This window comes from Penicillium daleae, assembly GCF_028827525.1.
Source record: "Penicillium daleae strain IBT 16125 chromosome Unknown utg000008l_segment0_segment0, whole genome shotgun sequence".
Lineage (NCBI taxonomy): Eukaryota > Fungi > Ascomycota > Eurotiomycetes > Eurotiales > Aspergillaceae > Penicillium > Penicillium daleae.
Window position 1 is genome coordinate 3,773,432 of NW_026623156.1, and position 18,812 is coordinate 3,792,243.

Consider the following 18,812-nt stretch of genomic DNA (forward strand, 5'->3'; position numbering starts at 1 on the left):
GAAGCTACGATACTATCATTTTCTCGATTAGAGCCAGATGGAGCTTGTTCCTCTGAGTAGGTACGCTTTCGAACCAAGAGATGGTGGCCCTCAGAAATCCTACCGGAGACTCTCCGGTAATTACCCCATCCTCCGGCAAGGCATTTGGTCCTATGGCTGCGTTCACGTTGCTTTGAGAAGAGGCGCTAGCAGCTAATGAGCAACAAACATCTTGCTAACGAATGAATTTCTTCGTGAGGACCTTCAAAGTTATCTTGGGCATCCTCAAACCACACGATCATGTCGTCGATCCGAGTATACGACTGTCCACAGAGCGTGACAATTAATCCGCATTTTCTCATCGAGGTCCAGTCGATCAACTCAAAGGGCCATCAGAAATGGTCAAATGTGCCCGCATACGCGACCGATGTGGCTAGTGTCAACATCGGCTCGAACAACTTTGATCGACATTCTGTCGCCGTTGCGTCGTTTGATTTTTGTGGGCCAGTCGAGGTCAAAGTCACATATACTGGAAGCCGCGTTGAATCTGCGGCTATTCGGCCTCATTCGTTTGGAATCGAGAGTCTGTTAGATGGAAGTACAGTATTTTTTACACTGGATCAACCCCGAGACTTGATGCTCGAGCTCAATGATGACAAGTGGAAAGCCCTCCACTTGCTCACGAATGGGATTGACAGCACGGCGCCCACTGAAGACAACGATAATGTCTGGTATTTCGGGCCTGGCCTCAATCAAGGCTCTGCGGCCTCCCTGGTCACTGACGGAGTCAACCTTACGATCCCTTCGGGGAAGTCCGTCTATCTAGCAGGCGGCGCCTTTATCACGTTTCGCTTGAATTTCGTCAATGTATCCAATTGTGCTATCCGCGGCCACGGTTTCATTTTGGGTCCCAAGGGCGGTTACATCCATCGGGAACTTGGCGGTGCGATCCACATGAGTCGAGCCTCACATATTCGTGTGGAGGGTGTCACGTCACTTGGTGCGATGGGGGTTCAGTCTCTCTGCTGGTGAATGCAAAGACATAGTCATCAACAAATACCGATCATTCTCTTCTGCAGGGAATGGTGATGGAATCGACTTCTTTTGCTCATCTGACGTTACCATCGAAAACTGCTTTTTGCGAAACTCAGATGACACGATTGCTCTGTATTCCCACCGTTGGGACTGGTACGGGGACTCGAAGAATATTCTCATCCAGAACTGTGTCTTGCTTCCTGATGTGGCCCACGCCATCAATATGGGAACGCATGGGAATCCCGCAAACCCGGAAACCACAAGCCAAGTGACGATAAGGAATATCGATATCTTGGATCACGAGGAGAATCAGCTGTGGTATCAAGGTTGCATAGCTATCAATGCGGCGGATGAAAATTTGTTCCACGATATTCACGTTGAGGATGTTCGAGTTGAGCGGATAACTCGCGGCCAGCTCGTGAATATTCGCGTGATGCAGAATGCGATGTGGACTACCGCTCCGGGGCGAGGCATTCGAAACGTCACGTTCAAAAATGTATCTTTGAATATGCGTGACTCCAAAATTGTCAATCCATCGATGCTACTGGGCTATGACCAGAGTCGGAGAATTGAAAACGTTACATTTGAGAATTTGGAAGTCGGTGAGAAGGAGATCCATGAGGCAATGGAAAAGCCTCGGTGGTATATGATCTCGGATTTTGTCCCTCTATTCGCCAACGAGCACGTCAAAGACATCAAGTTTATCAAAGCCGTATGAGGAGGCTTGGAAAATTTGATTTTTTTGGGGTAATCATGGTAACTTTGAATCGAAGCGGCCGCATCTCGCTCCATACTAAATCCCTTTCTCAGCTTAGCATTAGATGGACACATCAGTCGAAAACGAAACAGAATGGTTGGATGGCGGACAATATAATAGTGCATACGACCAAAGAATAAGCATTGGTCATAACAAAGACAATAGCATTTCCTGTACTTCAAGAAAGACGGTAGAGTAGAGTACCAAAACCAAGGCCATCAAATCCACCCGAGTTAGGGCCATAGTTTCCACCGCCGCCCTCAACGCCGCTAGTTGAGTTGGTGTTGACCCAGTCTCGATAGGCGTCAGTCCAAGAAGAATTGAGCCCCTTCAGTTGACCATAATGAGCTGATAGCAACTCGAAACCGGGCCGGATTGTGCCACGCGAGTTATTGGAAATAACGGTTTGGTTGCCCTGATAGCTTTCATATGGGGTGTAGGGCACATCGTAACCGACGTTGTACTTGCCGACGTATTCAGCACTATACATGGTCAGTAAATTAACCTAGAGGTCTAGCTATTGGTAAAACGCACCCATTCAGAACCTCGTTTTTATAAGTCGCAAACAGGTCAACTCCTTGGTTATACGCTTGTTGTGCCACCACACCCAACAGCGTGAAGTCCAGCGTCGAATGACCCTGGTCGCGACCAGCCTCCTGACCCTGCATGAGGATCTTCCCGGAGCCTGGCTCCGTAAAGTTGGCAATAGAAAAGACAGGGAGAGCTCCATTCGAAGGTCCAGCCTTCACGTAGTTGACCGCATCGTCGAACATGGTCTTGTTGTCGGTGAAAATACCAATGGCGATGAGGGAGGCAAGGTTGCACAAATCCCAATTAGCGTAATAATGATAGTAGTTCTGGCCGTTGTGATTCGCAAGGAAGAGGCTGTTCATGGTCGCAAATATGTCATTTAGCATGTTCGCAGTGGCAGTCTTGTTCGTGTGGGACCAGCCAGAGTAATTGCTCAACAGCTCCGCCGCGTTGGCCAATTGATACCCGTACAAGCCAGAGGCTAGGAATTTATCACTGGTACCGCTAATTTCAGTGATTGTTACTGCCCAGCTATCAAGGATATTGATAGCAGTATCGGCATAACTCTTGTCATTGGTAATTTTCCAGCGTATGGCAAGTTGGTAGGCAGCCGCAGCATCGCGGTACAGATACTGGTAGTTCTCAGAGTTCACTCCGTTGTATCCCCGGTACACAACTTTCTGTGGATTGGGTTTATAAGAGGACTGAGCGTAGGAGCTCGAAGTGAGCAAAGTCCAAGTGGTGTTCCAAGGTTCATTGCCATCAGTAACGTGTTTGGTAATGCGCTGGAAGTCCTTGGTGGTGTGAAGTGCGCCCGGATGCACGAAGGCTGCAACAGACGTGGCAGTGATAAGGAAAAGGGAGATGAGTGAATGCATCTTGATCAAATCAGAAGAAACAGGAGACTTAGAGCAGGATTCAAGTTGTACTCGAATGGTTGATTTTACGTTGAGCGCATTTGAAGTGAATATATGGACAACGCTGTATACGAACCCCCTGAAAACTGCAAGATGGTCAGAAGAGACATTTTGAAAGGTCAAAGCCTAAAAAGTACAGGTGAGACTCTGATACGGCTTTGATCTGCAATGGGAGATGGAGTGGAGTAGATTGAGCGTTTCACATTAACACAAAGGATGGGGGATTTGACGGGAAGTGCCTTGGGTTGTCGAGTTAGCCTAAAATTTCCCACGAAACATTTCGAAAGACTCAAGCCCGGGTCAAGTATGGGGGGATGATGCGGCGGGAGCTCAAGCAATTGCAGATAGAGAGCCAGTTTTGCCGATCACTAGATGTCAAAGGTCGTACAGAAACCTCTTGAAGAATGAAGGGCAAGGGGGGTCGAAAAAGTTTCGGATGTTCTCCGGTGCCTCGCCGACCAGCTACAAGAAACCACCAGCTGCACAGTCAGCATCAGCACGAAATACATTAGATCGGAATTTACAGAGAACATACAAAATTGATTCTTTTATAGCACAGTATCTGGGCACCATGTTGCTCATTCAAGATTTCGGGCTTCTGGCTGTTACGGCGTTACTACAACTGGTCTACATTCACAGAACAACCATACAGCCTAGTGGTCCTTAATATTCAGGTCCTAACGGTATATCTAGAAGACTATCTTAGATTTTAGTTCAGTCTCAACGAAAAACAAGCGGGTTTCTTAGCGCGAGGTTGTCTTGAACCCCATACTTTATTCAGTTCTTAAGTTCCATAAACGCCAATTGCTCAAGGATCTTGTTTGTGCAGGCAGAGCCCAGACAAGGGTAATCACGAGACCCCAAATGTCATCAATCAAAATCGTATTTGACGATAGTCCAGGTTTCTTTCCTCGGTCATCCGAGAGCATTAATGCGACTACTGTCTCCACTCCATCTGCAGACGCAACCCGAGGCGGCAGATATGCCGGACATCTTCCGAGCGCCACAGTACCATGAAGGGCCACCCAAGCTAGAAGAATGATCAATATAACATGGTTAGGATATTCAATAAAAACCACCTGTTAGAACTCAGTTTGTTTTTATCGCCACGAAACTCTGTCTTCACAGCATCGTAACTTCGCTATGTCCTTGGACGAACAACCAACCATGGTGCGAAGCTCACTTTCCTTCTCAGTTGACACGGCTAATTCTTCGTATAGGAGCCGAACCCGAAAAGAGTGAAAACTGATAGTGGGACGGTAAATGGGACATATAAGACTCAAGCTCCGACGAAACGGGTGATGGAGGCGCTTTACTCTGAGTCTGTGGTGGCCAGGCTGTGGCACGTCGCTGCAACGGCACTGGGAAGCGTAAGATCTTCTTCAGTCTTTTATGATTTCAAACTCCAGCTAATATTTATTGGGAAACAGAGCAATCCGCCGATTCTATTTCCCGAGTATACCGGGAAAGACAGCGCTACTTATGTCTACCGAAGCCTCGACTTCTGGACTTCTGGGTTCTTCCCGGGGTCTTTGTATCTTCTCCTCGAGCGGTTGACAAAATATCCTCAAAATACACGATTATCTCAAGCAGCCAATGAGAAGGGCCTCTCATCCATGCCCCATCCCCTCCAGATCGAGCATCTGTGCAAGTGGTGGACGGCCAACCTACATCAAAACGCGCTAAAGCGCGACACCCACGACCTAGGCTTCATGATCGCGCCATGGGCAATGAAAGCATGGGAAATCCAGAGAGATGCAGCCGCATACAATAGTCTGGTCATGGCGGCGCACTCCCTTGCTAGTCGTTTCAACGCTACCACCCAGTGCCTACAAAGCTGGGACGTCTGTATCACGAACCGGTACTCCTTCACAGATCCCTCGAAGGACTTCCTCGTCATCATTGACAATATGTTGAACCTGGATCTTTTATTTTGGGCTGCTCGAGAGACGTCAAATAAGTCCCTGTATGATATCGCGCTGGCGCATGCGAAGACAACCCAGAAGCACCACATCCGGGAGGACAATACGACATTCCACGTGGTGAACTTTGATGCAAAGACTGGAGATGTCAAAGCCAAGTTCACAAATCAGGGCTACAGCGATGATAGTTGCTGGGCACGTGGTCAGGCCTGGGGAATTCTGGGTTTCATGCAGACATTTGAGTGGACTTGTGATAAGACCTTCCTTGAGACAGCGAGAGCACTGGCTGATTATTTCCTTGCCCATCTCCCGGCTGATGGTGTTCCCTATTGGGATTTCACTGCGCCCGTCACTCCAACAAGTCCAAGAGATACTTCGGCAGCTATGGTTGCTGCTTGTGGCCTATTGCTCCTTCACAAGGCGCTGAAAGGTACACCAGACGGAGAACGCTATCTGCAGGAGGCGATCAATCTCGTAGATGCCACCATCTCGAAATTCTTGAATCCACCAACGGTTCGCTTTCAGATTACTCAATCCACGTCGCAGGTTCTGGTCTACCCGGAAGGCTGCTTGGATGAGCACGATAGCGATGGCTTTGAGAAATTGACCGTTGTGAATCAGTTCACTTCAAAATTGCGTGATACAATTCTTGACGGCGCCACCATCAACAACTATGAATTCGCACCCAGAAGGTGGTCTAACCATGGACTTGTCTATGCTGACTACTACTTCCTTCTCTTCGGCAACATGCTTCTGGATTTGGGTTTGGTGAACGGAGGATCTCAATGCATTGACTAGACAGGTAGTGAGCTTTAGTGAGGGTATAGAACCATTGATACAACATGATACATTAGACATGATATGAAACCGAATGGTTTACTTTTCCCCCGTCAGTTGATTGTCTCAGAGAAAGGGTTCTCGGAACTAAGAATAAAAAGTGATACCAATGATGAACGTGTCTCATGGGTCACAGTGATTGCTTCAGATATTGGGACTTTTGGCGTTCGCTACTTGACTCTCGATTTGTGCTCCACCATAGCGACTAATCCTTTGGCCTGGACTGGGAGTCAGGCTAAAGACCTGAGATAGGTCCTCTTGAGGGCTGACGATGCCATGCCCGAAATGTGCACCAGAGCCTTGCCACATGTTGAAATTTTGATGAGATGGACCTATCATCATAGGTGATGATACTTGGTTCCCAGCAGCCTGTGCATAGACTGACATGGGATCAGATCTCGAATACACAGGAAAATCTTGTCGAAAGGCTGGTGGAAGTGGTGGAAACGCCAGGCTAAATGGGTCAAGACTAAACGTTTCCTGGAATCCTTCTCTGCTCATGTATCTTGCGGGAGACACTGCATTTGCGGCTTTTGGAAGGAATAATGCGCCTTGTGATGGTGAAGCTCTGTATGTGGGTTGTTGAGGTGGCTGCTCTTTCGATTCGTCCGAGTATGCGGTCTGACGGATGTCCAGGCTAGGCCGAGGAGCGGCGCCGGAGTTGTTCTGAGCCTCAATAAGGCGCTTAGCAAAACTGGAGGCAAGATTTTCATTTTGTGGACTGGGAGTTTCGCTTCTTCCGGTCCAACGTTGAGAAATTTCCAGTAGACTAGCGATTAACGTGTCGAAAGCTGGTGGTAGAGAGACTCCGTTGTATCTCGCATGAGCCAAAAGCATTCTCCCGGCAATAAAAAGACAAAATGAGAATTGAGGATTGGTAAATATCGGCGAGAAGGTCAAGAATTGATGACCAATAGTTGCGATTTCGGAGGCTGCTTCTAGGCAGGTTTCTGCCGACGACGAGGATGGGAGTTTGATTGGACAAGCTTGCCAATGAGCAGGAGGGTAGGCAATTCCTTGATGCAGAAGAATGACGGCAGTGTTGTGAGTGATATGAGCTAGCGTAAGATTTGGATCCATGACTCCATCGCTGTTGAGGACTGAAGCCTCCCGCCACTTCGAGGGTAAATACAGCTTCCATCTAAAAGAAAGCAGGTAAGCACGGAAATCGTCAAAAGTCTTTACGGGATACTCACTGGATCAGTCGCAAATCCAATTCTTTAAATTTCATAAGCCACATTTGCGCCTTTTCAGCATCACTGACGATGAAGGCGTGGTGAAGGAAAAAGTTGGTCACCAAAGCAAGTGACTCAGTGGCTTCAATATTGTATGCAAAGCCGCCGATGGCGTCTTGATCCTCGGGATTCGAGGAAGCTCTATTCCCATTGAGAACAGAGCTACTCGAGGCATTGTCCCTTGAATCTGAGATTCCAAAGTATGGCGCTTCGACTGCTTGTTCTCTTTCCCAGAGAGCACCTTCACATGGTAACCGGCGCTTCACATCGGCACTTGTCAGGCTGATCTTCCAGCCCGTGGAGACACTGCAAAATCTGTCCATCAGAAAGACCGTCCAGAATACCCTCCTGCGTTCCTCTGCCTCGCTCCACGAATTTGAGGGGCTCAGGAAGACCATTCGCCGAATCAGGGTCTCCCCGGGTTTGTCCCTCGATAAAGTGCATCCTCCTCGACCCCCAATTGCAGTTGTTCTACCGTGCCCACCATACTTCCGACAATCGACCATGATGAAGGTCCGCGACCTCGGCCGATCTAGAATGATGTACCGCAATTCAGTACGCGAAAGGACCGAGTCAGGGAAGTATACCCACAGTTTCAAAGGCAATAATGACAAGGGCCTGCAAGTTCTCGACGGAGAAGGACTCCGTGCTGTCCAAAATGACTTTCTGTCGACTCTTTTCTGCGATTCGTGTTTTGAAATCCTCGTCCTTTAGAAATTCACTCTGCGAAAACCGGGCGCAGACGGCTATAATTGCATGGAGAATACAAGTGACCCGTGGGCGATGTTCTGGCGATCGCATGCGTTCGCGAAACTTGGCCACGTGTAGGACTGGGATCCAGGGGTGGATGTTGACGTAGTAAAAATCGACCAACTCAGTCATGACTTCGAGCGGCAAAATGACAGTCAGGTCATCGTCAATGTCAATTGAAGGAGTCGAGAAGACATTCTCGTTTAGCCTTCGGCGTTTTGCTGAGCGAGAAGTTGCCTCCATATCTTCGTCACCATCATCGTGGGCCCCTGGTCCGTTCGCACGCCCCATGGAAGGCACTGGATCGAGTAAAGAGACTTTCAATTGTTCTCGTCGCTGTTCCAAGCCCGTGTCGCCGGTCGGGTTCTTAATCGGCTCTGGCAGAGATGAATTCGGATGAAGCGCCTGCCATACTTGTTGCCACAGCATCTCCTGTCCAAGAAACATGTTTTCGAGGGTTTCGATGCGACGATAGAGTTGGTCGACCGCGCCAGCGCGGAGGCCGGGCTTCATTCTCCTGTCGTCGTAAACACAAGTGACCTTAAAACGGATGCATTGGGAGCATGGCTGAGCGCGATCGCATCGTGCCTTTTTCTTGCGGCATGACTGACAGGCTGGTACATCGTCCTCGGCCTTGGTCGTGTCTGAAGGTTCTACGCCGTTTGCCTGGTTGCCGTTAGGCTCGCTACCGCTGATACGGCGAGACTTGGGCGGCATTTCGACTGATAGGATCAACAGCTGGATTGCTGACGGTAGAAGATTTCTGCAGGCAGGTTATGGTGATCTTGGAGGAAACGCGCTGTTAGTGTGGAGGATATGCAGCTCGGCTCAATTTCGCGAGTAGCTCTCCCCGCAGTCCACAATCAGGCAATGCTGGCTCCAAAACTCCCCACGGGGAACCTTGTCTGCTACGCGTCATGCAGGTAGCATGCTCAGGCCCGTTGAAGTTTAGTTTGGGGTGCAATGCTTCTTGCACGAATGATGAAACTGTGTGGAGGAGAAATCTGGGCAGGCGGAGGAATTACCGGAGAGGGTCCGATGACCCCGCTTTATGCGGAGAAGGTCGTACTCCACTTGACTACTTTGAGAAACCACCATATTTAACCGTGCCTTGGCGCGGTTAATAATAATAAAGGCTTACTTAAACCACCATTCAAAATTAGTAGGATAGTCGTCAAAATATAGTCTAAAAAATGGATAATTCAATGCACAACCACGTTAGGCTTCGGGAGCTGAACATGGCCCGAAGCCAAAATTGGCCCAAAGCCCCACGTCACGTAGTCCTGATTATGGCAAAAATCCACTTCTGACCACTCCCAAGTTTAGTGTGACTCCATTATAGCATAGTCTATACTGTAATCATAACCTATGTGCCCATATTTAGCCTGGCTTGTAACGCAGCCTCCATTTCATTGTAACCTTTCAATTTCACCTCTGCAAACTTCAAAGTCTTCAAGTTGAACTACAGCTTAAGTTCATTATGTCGTGCTCATTCCTTTCGTCTATATTGGAGATAGTGACCATTTCAACGGGTACATTCGTCTTACTATGCTTGGTAGAGGCAATTATCAAGAGCATTATAGAAAGATTTACAAAATCACGGCGGCGTGACCCAGATACTGCAGGTCATAAAAGCAATTCGCCTCGAATTTCGCATGGTACTCTTCCCACCTCCGCTCACATCCCAGTCATCACGACCGCAACAACCATGCCTAGACACGCTTTTTCTGATATGGATTGACATATTAACTATCAAATCCGACCTTGTCAGGAGCTACAAGATCTTGAAGCTGCACTCTCTAACAATTCTACACGCTGAGTGACGGGAGTTCCTCCTCATAGAGGCTTCGGTTTTGGGCCCAGAACAAGCGTTTGCGATTTGCCCTGTTGTTCTTTGTTCCTCTGGTTGCTGGCTTACCTCTTTTCGTCCTTTGTCTTCTTGCAGAACTCGGCCTCAATAAGGTCTTATATGTTTCGGCACCTTGCTTGTTCTTAGATGAATCTACCGGACTCCGCGCCTACATACAATCAAAATACCCATTTTGAGAAGCAGATGGAATGGGAACAGAAGCAAGAATAGTTAACTTAGCTTTGGGTGAGCTGGAAGTCGATGTGAACAGCCCAGGCGGAACATACTTGTGGGACGTGAAGAAAACCGAAGTCTTTGGATAGAATTCAGCGCAAATAAAGGATGTTGTTTTACACTTCGAAAAAGTTATCACAGATCTACTTGTAAGCATTCCAGAGAGAAGAGAAGTCGTGGACTAGCGTACGTGTATACATAATTTGCCTGGTACCTAAGTCATGGCTAAGTAAGGTGCAGCGCGGATATTGATACTAGGTATACTGTCTCACTAAATCCCTCTATTTTCTAAGAATCAGAAAGGTATACATTAATCATTCTTATTCTTGCAAATTAGCCATAAATCAGTATTTGGAGTAGTTTATTCAAGGTTATACAATAGGTCTTACAATATAGCTCTCTTCAACGATGAACTTAGTAACCTCTACTTGGTCATATCATGGTACCATCGAGCTAGAAGAGAAGGAACTGCTCATTTAGGCGTCATAATCACCCTCGAGGTAATTTTAGAATCTAGACTGATGGCGGAAGGCTTGTGGAGGTCATTGGGAACGTTATGGATGCACAAATGACAGGCTATGTTACTGGCAATCTTTCTTCCCAAGCTTATGGATATTACAACATGTTCGATGGTGTTTTTCACTATACTTAGGTGCGTATCTGCTTCATATTATGACTATTTCAATCACACATACAACTCACTATCAGATTTTCCAACAAGATAAAGGGACACCGAGTACTTCTCCAGCACGAGCTCACGCAGCGGAAATGCGTTTCTCCAGAACAGTAGCTTGATACATGCAGGCTAATGGAGTCTGTATGCACCCATTTTCCGAGGCTTAATGCGAAGAGCAAACAATCGATCAATCTCATCCGTGGTTCGCCCTTTAAGCTCGGGGATATAGAAGAAACTCCAAACGGTCGCAAGAGCGCAAAGGCCACCAAAGACGAACCCTACTTTACCCTTGAGATTGCCTTCGTCAGGATTGACCATGTATGGACAGGCAAAATTCATGATAATTCCCATGACAGCCTGAGTAGCAGTAGCAAGGCCAGTAGTTCGAGCACGTAGCGCAGCACTGCTGGTCTCACCAAGAATAGTGAAGGCCATGGCTCCGATAGTTCCGAAATAGACAAAGCTGTAGATGACTGTAACCGCAGCCTGGACCCATTGCGCCGCAGAGGTTGGCACAACGTCCATGATGCCAATTAGCATGAGAATCAAAAATAAGGAGACCATGCCAGTGAGGAAGATCTTGCGCCGGCCCAGTGAATTGACGATAAACCAACTGAGTATGTTGCCCAGCACACCGCAGGCGGTCACACCGACGCCCAGACTGAAACTCTGGGAGTTTGGTAGTCCAGCGAGTTCAAAGAAATAGGTCGAATAGCCGAGGACGAAGATGATTCCCGCAAAGTGCTGGCACACGAAGACTCCCATACTAATCATGGTACGTTTGAGATCAGTGCCGCGGAAACATTGAGCCCATGATGTCTCATGTTCAGGCGAGGTTTCACGCTCCTCGTTGATTGTTTGTTGGATATTGTCGAGTATACCCTGCACGTCAAAATTGGGTCCATACAGGCGTTGCAAGGATCGTGCCGCGTCTTCTTGTCGGCCCTTGCGAGCCAGATACCAAGGAGTCTCTGGGGCGAAAGGGAGACCAGCGAGCAGAAATATCACGAAAAAGAGCTGCACGGCAAACGGACCGCGGAATGCCCAATTGTCGGTGCGGGAGCCAAAGCCTTTGATGACGCCGTTCGATACCAGCTGACCGATAGCGATGCCCAGATTCACCCCAGCTGTCGCCACTCCACGCAAAACCACGGGCGTGATCTCCGATGTTGCCAGAGGGCCGAGAGTCAACAAGAAGCCCAGACCAAAGCCTAGAATGAGTTTCACAGCCACGAAACCCCCGGGCACAGAAGTAAACATTTCACCGAGAATACCTCCCGTCAACAAGACCAGGCCCACCAGGAGACCTCCCTTGCGCCCGATGCGATCACTCAGCATTGAGCAAAGGAAGCAACTGAAGAATTGGCCGACGCTGCTGACAGTGTTGAAGGCGGTTTGCCATCGAGCTGGTAAGATCACCTCGCCGTTATGCTCATATCTATTCAGGGTTAGTCTGTTTCCAGATGCAACCGACTTCATAGATCCAGGCCGAGCGAAGAGTCTCCCCAAGTAAGGAATGTGGGAGTACTATCATACCCAAAAGCAACACGAAACGATGGTATTGATAAAACGCTTCCGTTGATCTGCGCATCAAATCCCCTAAGTCCAGGTTAAATGGATGATTGAAAGTCGCGACATAACGGGGTGATAGACTCACCATGCCACACCAGCCATAGCCCAGTAGAAGGACCACCATACCAGTGCTGGATGATGGCGCAGAACCTTTCGCAGAGTCAGCTCATTCGCTGCCTCTCCAGTCCGTGGCACTACTGAATTGGACTCCGAGGCCACATTCTCGACAGCGGTTGCTATGGCCTCTTCCAGTTTTTCATCGTTGGCCTCGGGGAGAGACTTGGTTTTCCCCAGCATGATAGCTAGAGCTTGAAGATGAGAAAATAGCGATCGAAAGGAGTAGACGTAATGAGCCGTCTGTTGAAGGCTTCCAACTTTGTGAGGAATAGTATATTCTGGTCCAGCGTAGGAAAAGGGATTCTGGAGCTCGAATTCTAGCTTGCAGAAGGATATCCGGAATATTGACGAGTTTATATAGGCCTGTTCTTGCAGCCAAAATGCCCCAATCATGACTTGATGTCGATGGTCTCATGTCACCCCCCAGGTTTCGACTACAGTTAGTAGTATAGATGGCGGTAGTCGATATGATTGGGCGCAGAGGCCCTAGAGACCCTAGAGTTCGGCCTTAGCCTGCTTTTGGGGAATTAGGCTGAATTTAATTCCATAAAGTTCTCATTATTTGCACCTGCGGCGAAGTCGAGCTGACATTGTATGGCCTCCATTGCTGTCCGAAGTCTTAGAGTCTGGGGTGCAGCAAGGCCTGAGACTGTGCCGGCCGATCCACGACTAGCAGCCTTGTTGAGACTGGGGTGCATTAGGGCCCGACCTGCTCATCATCAGCGAATAGTATCGCAGAGAAACACTTGACATAGTTTGAGATGCTTTGATGTGGGGGAGTGGCTGGTCTCGCCCAGCTCACATGATCCGCTAAATGCCAAACCAACGCTTCTCATCCCGCACAGGCCTAACACCGACACTCCCCGAGGATATCACTTCATCATCCAACAGTTCTTCTACATTCGTCCACGCTCTTAGCCGCGCCCCGGTGCGGAAATTGGATCTGAGCGACTCCGAATCTCCATGCCACCCCACAAGAAAGCTTCCCCGTCTGTCCCGGGACCAGTGGTCACCGGCGAGACAGAGGCGGAGGACCTGCAGGGTGACCGAGAAGCAGCAAATAGTCGAAAACGACCATCTGCCCGAGGCACCGCATTCTATCCGCGTAAGCGGGCAAATGCCGCATGCCAGGTGTGCCGTGCTCGAAAGACTAAATGTGATAACCGAAAGCCCAGCTGCTCATATTGCCTAAGTGTTGGTGCCGTCTGCAACCAGTCACCAGAGGACCTGTCCAGTTTTGACCCGGCGAGCCTGAAGATCCTCGAGCGGCTGGATGTGCTTGAGAGACTAATGCGACAACAAGGAATTCGGCCGACCGACTCATTGGAACCAACTCCTTCCTTGAGTCAGGAGCGAGAACACGGCTCGGATTGCGTGCCTTCCGGTGAAGGCAGACCCAAGAAACCCCACTTGACCGATTCGCCAAGCAACGTGCCTGCTTCTATCCAGGCTGAGCGGAATATATTACCATCTTCAGCATCTGGAATCAATATATCGCTCCTTGGAGCTTTGCCTGAATCCCCCGATCGGCTAATATGCCTCGGTGTCTTTCAGAAGTATCGCTTCAACACTGACTTAATCAACGAGGGCTTAAGTGGGTGTCACTGGACTGAGAGGGGAGCCAAAACGAGGCATTCTCTTGAAACTAGAGCTCTGCGCAACGGACAGTTATTAGATGACAATATCAAGGAACATAGGGGTGTGAATGAGCTTCTGGACAGCTTCTTTACATTTGTGCACTGCAAGAATCCGATCCTAAAAGAAGCACCGACGCGTGGGCTTGTACTATCGAAAGCCGCAGAGGGTGTTGATAACTCGCCTCAATCATGCTTAGCATTCCTTGTATGTGCTTTGGGCCATCTGGCCACACCATTTGGCCCGTGTTCCGACATTCAGGAGAAGAGCACAGGTCCAAATACAGCTGTTTACGCCGAGGCAGAGGCTCTCTTTCACGAGGCGCAATGTCGCATGGGTGCCTTGTTGGTGAATAATGACGCTGATCATTTGGTTGTTCCCCAATGTCTGATCCTGTTTGGCCTCTATATGATGTGCGTATTTCGACCATTCCAGGCTTGGCAATTTTTTGTACAGGCCCTGGCAGCTTGCCAGCAATTCGGCTTCTTGCGAAACATGTATAACAATGAGGAGATTTCATCTCTCCACGAACACGAAATCGAGACCCGAATCACCGAATCTGACTCGCAGGAACAGGCTGTATACTGGACGGCGTGGAAATCGGAACGTGAACTGCGCCGATGCTTATGCCTGCCGGACTTTCCAGCCACTGGAGATTCCTCTCGTTTATACCCACCTCTTTTTCCAACTCCGCCTGAAATCGCCTCAAATGACTCGGTCGATCAAAGAAGAGAGCGCGCATCATGGCTATTCTACCTAGCCGAGATTTCTTTACGTCGACTCCTCAGCAACGTGTGCGATGAAATATTGTCTCTACACCGTACCAAGAAGAGCGAGACCGCTTTTCTGGCACATTTGGCTACCCTTGTACCCGAGTACGAGCTTCAGGGTCGTCGGTGGGCTGCGAGCTTACCTGCAGAACTTTCACTAGAAGAACCCGCTGAGACTGACGACATCTGTCGCTTTGTTCTTCGTGGACACTATATTGATTACCGCGAAGTTATCTATTGGCCGTTTCTAGCAAGTCGGCTGAACTGTTTGTCTTCTGTGCGATCAATTTTCTCATCTCAATCATCTCCATCGCAACCCATTTTGCCGCCCCCTCAACCAGGAGCAATCTCCCCCGGGATTTCGTCCACCATTTTTGAAAACCAATCTCCTGGGATTGGTCAACACTCGCCCTCCTCGTCCATCGCGTCCCCTTCTATAACTGTCGCAGAGCTGGCATCGAAATGTCTGGAAATTCAAATACGGCGGGTACACATCAACTATCCCGGATTCAGACATCGACATCATGGCACATTCTTGTTGATCTGGTCTTGTATACGAAGTGCGCTTGGACTATTAGCCGCATCTCTCACGGGGCTAGCGATGCCGTCAGGGTGGCGAGAAAGTATTGCATGTACCGCCGAATTGCTATCGTTCTGGGAAGCCGAGGTGCCTCAGCTTTTGAACTGGCGGCGTCTCATCGAGTTGGCCTTTTCCGAGATCCCGAAGGGAACGACAAGGTCATGAAATAGATACACTTATAGAGTAAACTGTTTCTGTACCCTAATTTACTCTATACTTGGTGCAATACCAGAAGCCCGAAAGGCCAACAGATCAATTCAAAATATCAAACGGAGTGGGTTTTCGGTGTTCCATCTTGAGCATGCTTTCAGGCCGACTTCGTGCTATTCCTTTCCTTCTTGTTTAGGAACAAAGATCATTATCCATAGCATTTGCGCCCATGTGCACTATAAGGCTGTGGCTACATTAATATTCTCTAACGTCCCTATTTGCATTAATTGGAGCTTGCCAGTCAGCCATCTACTATGAAGTTAAATTACATTCTAGAAATGACCTTAAGTCGAAATAAGGTATGTTAGCCGGTCTACCACTTCCGCCAAGTCGTCGGGGAGTGTCGCCCGAGTCAGACTCCTATAGGAAGCAGCCAGCGACCAATGGGGGCAAGGTAACGATATCAGAGAGTTAATGGTGAATTGCATCAAATAGGCTAAATAACACAAGACCAAAGGAAATTCACGGTGTCGTTCGATCGGATTCTCAGACTTACGCTCAACAACCTTATTTGAATCAAGATTGACCCAATTGGAAAAATGAGATATGGTCTCGGCCAGGTAGATGTGCTGGTCGAATAATCCAAGGCTCTACGCCCAATATGACTGGTGAGACCACAATTGTAGCCGAGCGGTACTACACATCGTTTTTGGCATTGTATAGTACTGCCCAGCCCCATGCCCATTGAGGTCCTATGAGGAAGAAAATTCAGTGCGGACACTTTCAACTCCCATATTTCTTCGTCCGATATCATTCGAGAGGACTAGCCTAGTCCCCACCTATGGGCGCCTTTCACATTGATGGGATACGGTGGCTTGAGATTTGGAGCCTAGCCTAACTAGTCAAATATGTGATGAATTAAATTTGTATACGGACATGCTATGGAGGGAGCTTGTTTCCTTTTCACCAACAAACTTCCACTATTCCTGGCTACGTGTGGTGTGCTTCGTACTTTGTTGGAATGTCTCCGTTTATCTTCGTAGCTGGGCTACAGTGATACAGTGAGGTCCCATCAGTTTAAAAGACTCAAGGAAGTTCAAGAATCACCTCATCAGTCATAATCAAGGGGTAAATCGAAGGATGTCGTCTGGGATATCTAAAAAGACAATACAAAAAACGTTCAGAAGTATATTCAGAAAGATCCTATAACTAAAAGGAAAGTTGGGGCGTTTCTAGATGGATCTTGTTCCTGGTCTTTAAATTCAGACATTTAAACTACCACTGGATATTGTGATCTAGTGTTAAGCACCCTCTTTGAAGTCTGCCATCTTAGACTTGGACAACAATAATAAGCATCACTAGAACAATCATGAAAGTGACAAGACCTCAAACAAGATTTATAAACCCAATCTAATATATAGTATTCCAGTTCCTCAACAATCAAGCTCTACCAATTCTTAAGATACTGAATCAACTCCTCCCGATGCTCCACATTCTCAAACTTAAACGAAGCCGCCAACTCATCCAACTCCTCAAACGAAAGATCCCGGAAATAATCCGCAAACTCCCACGCCAAATACTGAGAGAGTAGAACGTCCCGAAGAACCCGATCAACGTAATCGCTCGTCCCCCAAGTAGGCGGGTAAAGCGCCTTGTGATGCTCTTTGGGAATGACCTCGTTAAAGTGATCCTTCACACGCTGATAAATGCTCTCAACCTCCGGCGCGGCATTTCGTCCCCACCGGTCCAGGCCAAGAGAAAGCTTCTTGTCCAGCCAGGGTCGGAGGTGGCGATACCACTTGGAATCGGGGGAGACGAATGTCAGCCCCTGGTAGCCGATATCTTTGTATAGCCAGATGGACCACGAGATCGGGGCACCGTCGCCTGAGGGATCACCCTTTTTGTAGATTGCCAGTTGGTCGCGCATGAGGAGGTACCGCGATGAATTTGTTGCGTCGATGTCGGTGTCATTTCGCATCGCGGAGGCGTAGACTGGGCCCCATTCTCCGTTCCAGACGGGGACGCCGACCTGCTTCATGTGTGCGATCTTGCGCTCGTAGGAGGCGAGCAGCTTGGCCTGTTGTGTCTCTGTGCTAGTGTACTTTTCGTCGCAGCTGGGGAATCCGTATTTCGAGTAGTCGTGGATAGAGTAGACTGAGTTGGGATAGGGTGTCTCCGGGAAGTAGTTGAAATCAGCGGCATATGTGTTTCCATCCAGGAATAGGATGTGCTTGTTGTCGACTGAGCGGATGGCCTTTTCAATTCGGGTGTAGAAGTCGATGAGGCGGGTGTGTTTGGCATCTGCGGGCTCGTTCAGAGGATTGTATCCCGCGATCCAGGGATTGTCCTTGTAGTGTGCTGCAATCTCCTTCCATAGGTCGATGATGGAATCCTGGAAATGTCCATAGTCCCAGAACTGGGCGCGATGAGTGCCACTGTCGGAGTGCCAATCCTGATTCTGGCCACCAGGAACAGAGTGAAGATCCAGAATAGTATAGATCCCAAACCGCGCGCAGCTTTCCACAATGCGGTCGAGAAGCTTAAAGCCGTTGGGGTTGATCTTGGTCAAGTCTCGGTCATCAATGAAATGGCGGTGATTGAATGGGATACGGAGGCAGTTGAGGTTGCAGGAGGCAAAGAATTCCGAGTCCTTGTCCGTCCAGAAATATTCGTAGAATCGGTCCCAGAAGAAGTCGTATTTCTCCTGACCCATCACCTTCAGCATGGCCTCCTTTTGCTCCGACTCGTGTCCAGCGTATCCTGTAATGAAGTTTTCCATGTTGAGATGACCTCCGGTAGCAGCCCCGCGAAGGACGACTGGCTTTCCATCTTCGTTGACGATTTTCGTCCCTTCAACACGTAGGAAGCCCGTCATGGTGAATCAAAATGCAAAGGAAACTCGAGAAGAAAAGGGTGTGGTGGTGAGTTTGGAAATCGAGAGTGAAAAGTGGCTTGCATTGTCCTTAATATAGCTTTGGCTAATGTCATCTTCCTTCACGTATGACCAGCTGCCATTTAGCCGACCAGAAATCAATGCTCCTTCCAGAAGAGCCTTGAGCTCATCGACGCTGTCTCGTGGCCATAAACAGTGCGGGGTGGCCGATACTCCCCGACACGTGGATTCAGAATCTGCCTTTGGAGTATCGCGGGAGCCAATCGGTTACTTCCTGGTTAATATCCGCAACGGTATTTTGCATTTAGCCAGAAAGCGGCTTTTGAACTAGCTGCTTCGGCTCCTGCGCTTAGTGCTTACAAGGGAAATGATA

General features: G+C 48.7%; 7 protein-coding genes across 7 annotated transcripts; 3 read left to right on the forward strand and 4 right to left on the reverse strand.

Moving 5' to 3' along the window:
- Window positions 1-279: 279 nt before the first annotated feature.
- N7458_009897 (putative endo-polygalacturonase) lies at window positions 280-1,732 on the forward strand (the record flags this gene model as incomplete). Its single annotated transcript, XM_056913279.1, has 2 exons — window positions 280-979; window positions 1,026-1,732. 2 exons carry the CDS (start codon window positions 280-282, stop codon window positions 1,730-1,732), a joined length of 1,407 nt encoding a protein of 468 aa, XP_056762128.1.
- A 217-nt stretch (window positions 1,733-1,949) lies between these two features.
- Window positions 1,950-3,180, reverse strand: N7458_009898 (putative GPI anchored protein; the record flags this gene model as incomplete). The annotated part of the gene is made up of 2 exons (XM_056913280.1): window positions 1,950-2,253; window positions 2,306-3,180. The coding sequence occupies 2 exons, from the start codon at window positions 3,178-3,180 to the stop codon at window positions 1,950-1,952; spliced, it is 1,179 nt and encodes a 392-aa protein (XP_056762129.1).
- Window positions 3,181-4,362: 1,182 nt separating this feature from the next.
- N7458_009899 (glycoside hydrolase family 88 protein) lies at window positions 4,363-5,939 on the forward strand (the record flags this gene model as incomplete). Its single annotated transcript, XM_056913281.1, has 3 exons — window positions 4,363-4,389; window positions 4,440-4,589; window positions 4,650-5,939. 3 exons carry the CDS (start codon window positions 4,363-4,365, stop codon window positions 5,937-5,939), a joined length of 1,467 nt encoding a protein of 488 aa, XP_056762130.1.
- A 183-nt stretch (window positions 5,940-6,122) lies between these two features.
- On the reverse strand, window positions 6,123-8,680 carry N7458_009900 (uncharacterized protein; the record flags this gene model as incomplete). Its single annotated transcript, XM_056913282.1, has 3 exons — window positions 6,123-7,119; window positions 7,175-7,745; window positions 7,801-8,680. The coding sequence occupies 3 exons, from the start codon at window positions 8,678-8,680 to the stop codon at window positions 6,123-6,125; spliced, it is 2,448 nt and encodes an 815-aa protein (XP_056762131.1).
- Window positions 8,681-10,851: 2,171 nt separating this feature from the next.
- N7458_009901 (uncharacterized protein) lies at window positions 10,852-12,591 on the reverse strand (the record flags this gene model as incomplete). Its single annotated transcript, XM_056913283.1, has 3 exons — window positions 10,852-12,160; window positions 12,259-12,321; window positions 12,380-12,591. 3 exons carry the CDS (start codon window positions 12,589-12,591, stop codon window positions 10,852-10,854), a joined length of 1,584 nt encoding a protein of 527 aa, XP_056762132.1.
- Window positions 12,592-13,374: 783 nt separating this feature from the next.
- Window positions 13,375-14,977, forward strand: N7458_009902 (Zn(II)2Cys6 transcription factor; the record flags this gene model as incomplete). Its single annotated transcript, XM_056913284.1, is given in 2 exon segments — window positions 13,375-14,921; window positions 14,935-14,977. 2 exon segments carry the CDS (start codon window positions 13,375-13,377, stop codon window positions 14,975-14,977), a joined length of 1,590 nt encoding a protein of 529 aa, XP_056762133.1.
- Window positions 14,978-16,993: 2,016 nt separating this feature from the next.
- On the reverse strand, window positions 16,994-18,421 carry N7458_009903 (glycoside hydrolase family 5 protein; the record flags this gene model as incomplete). The annotated part of the gene is made up of 1 exon (XM_056913285.1): window positions 16,994-18,421. One exon carries the CDS (start codon window positions 18,419-18,421, stop codon window positions 16,994-16,996), a length of 1,428 nt encoding a protein of 475 aa, XP_056762134.1.
- Between the last annotated feature and the right edge of the window lie 391 nt (window positions 18,422-18,812).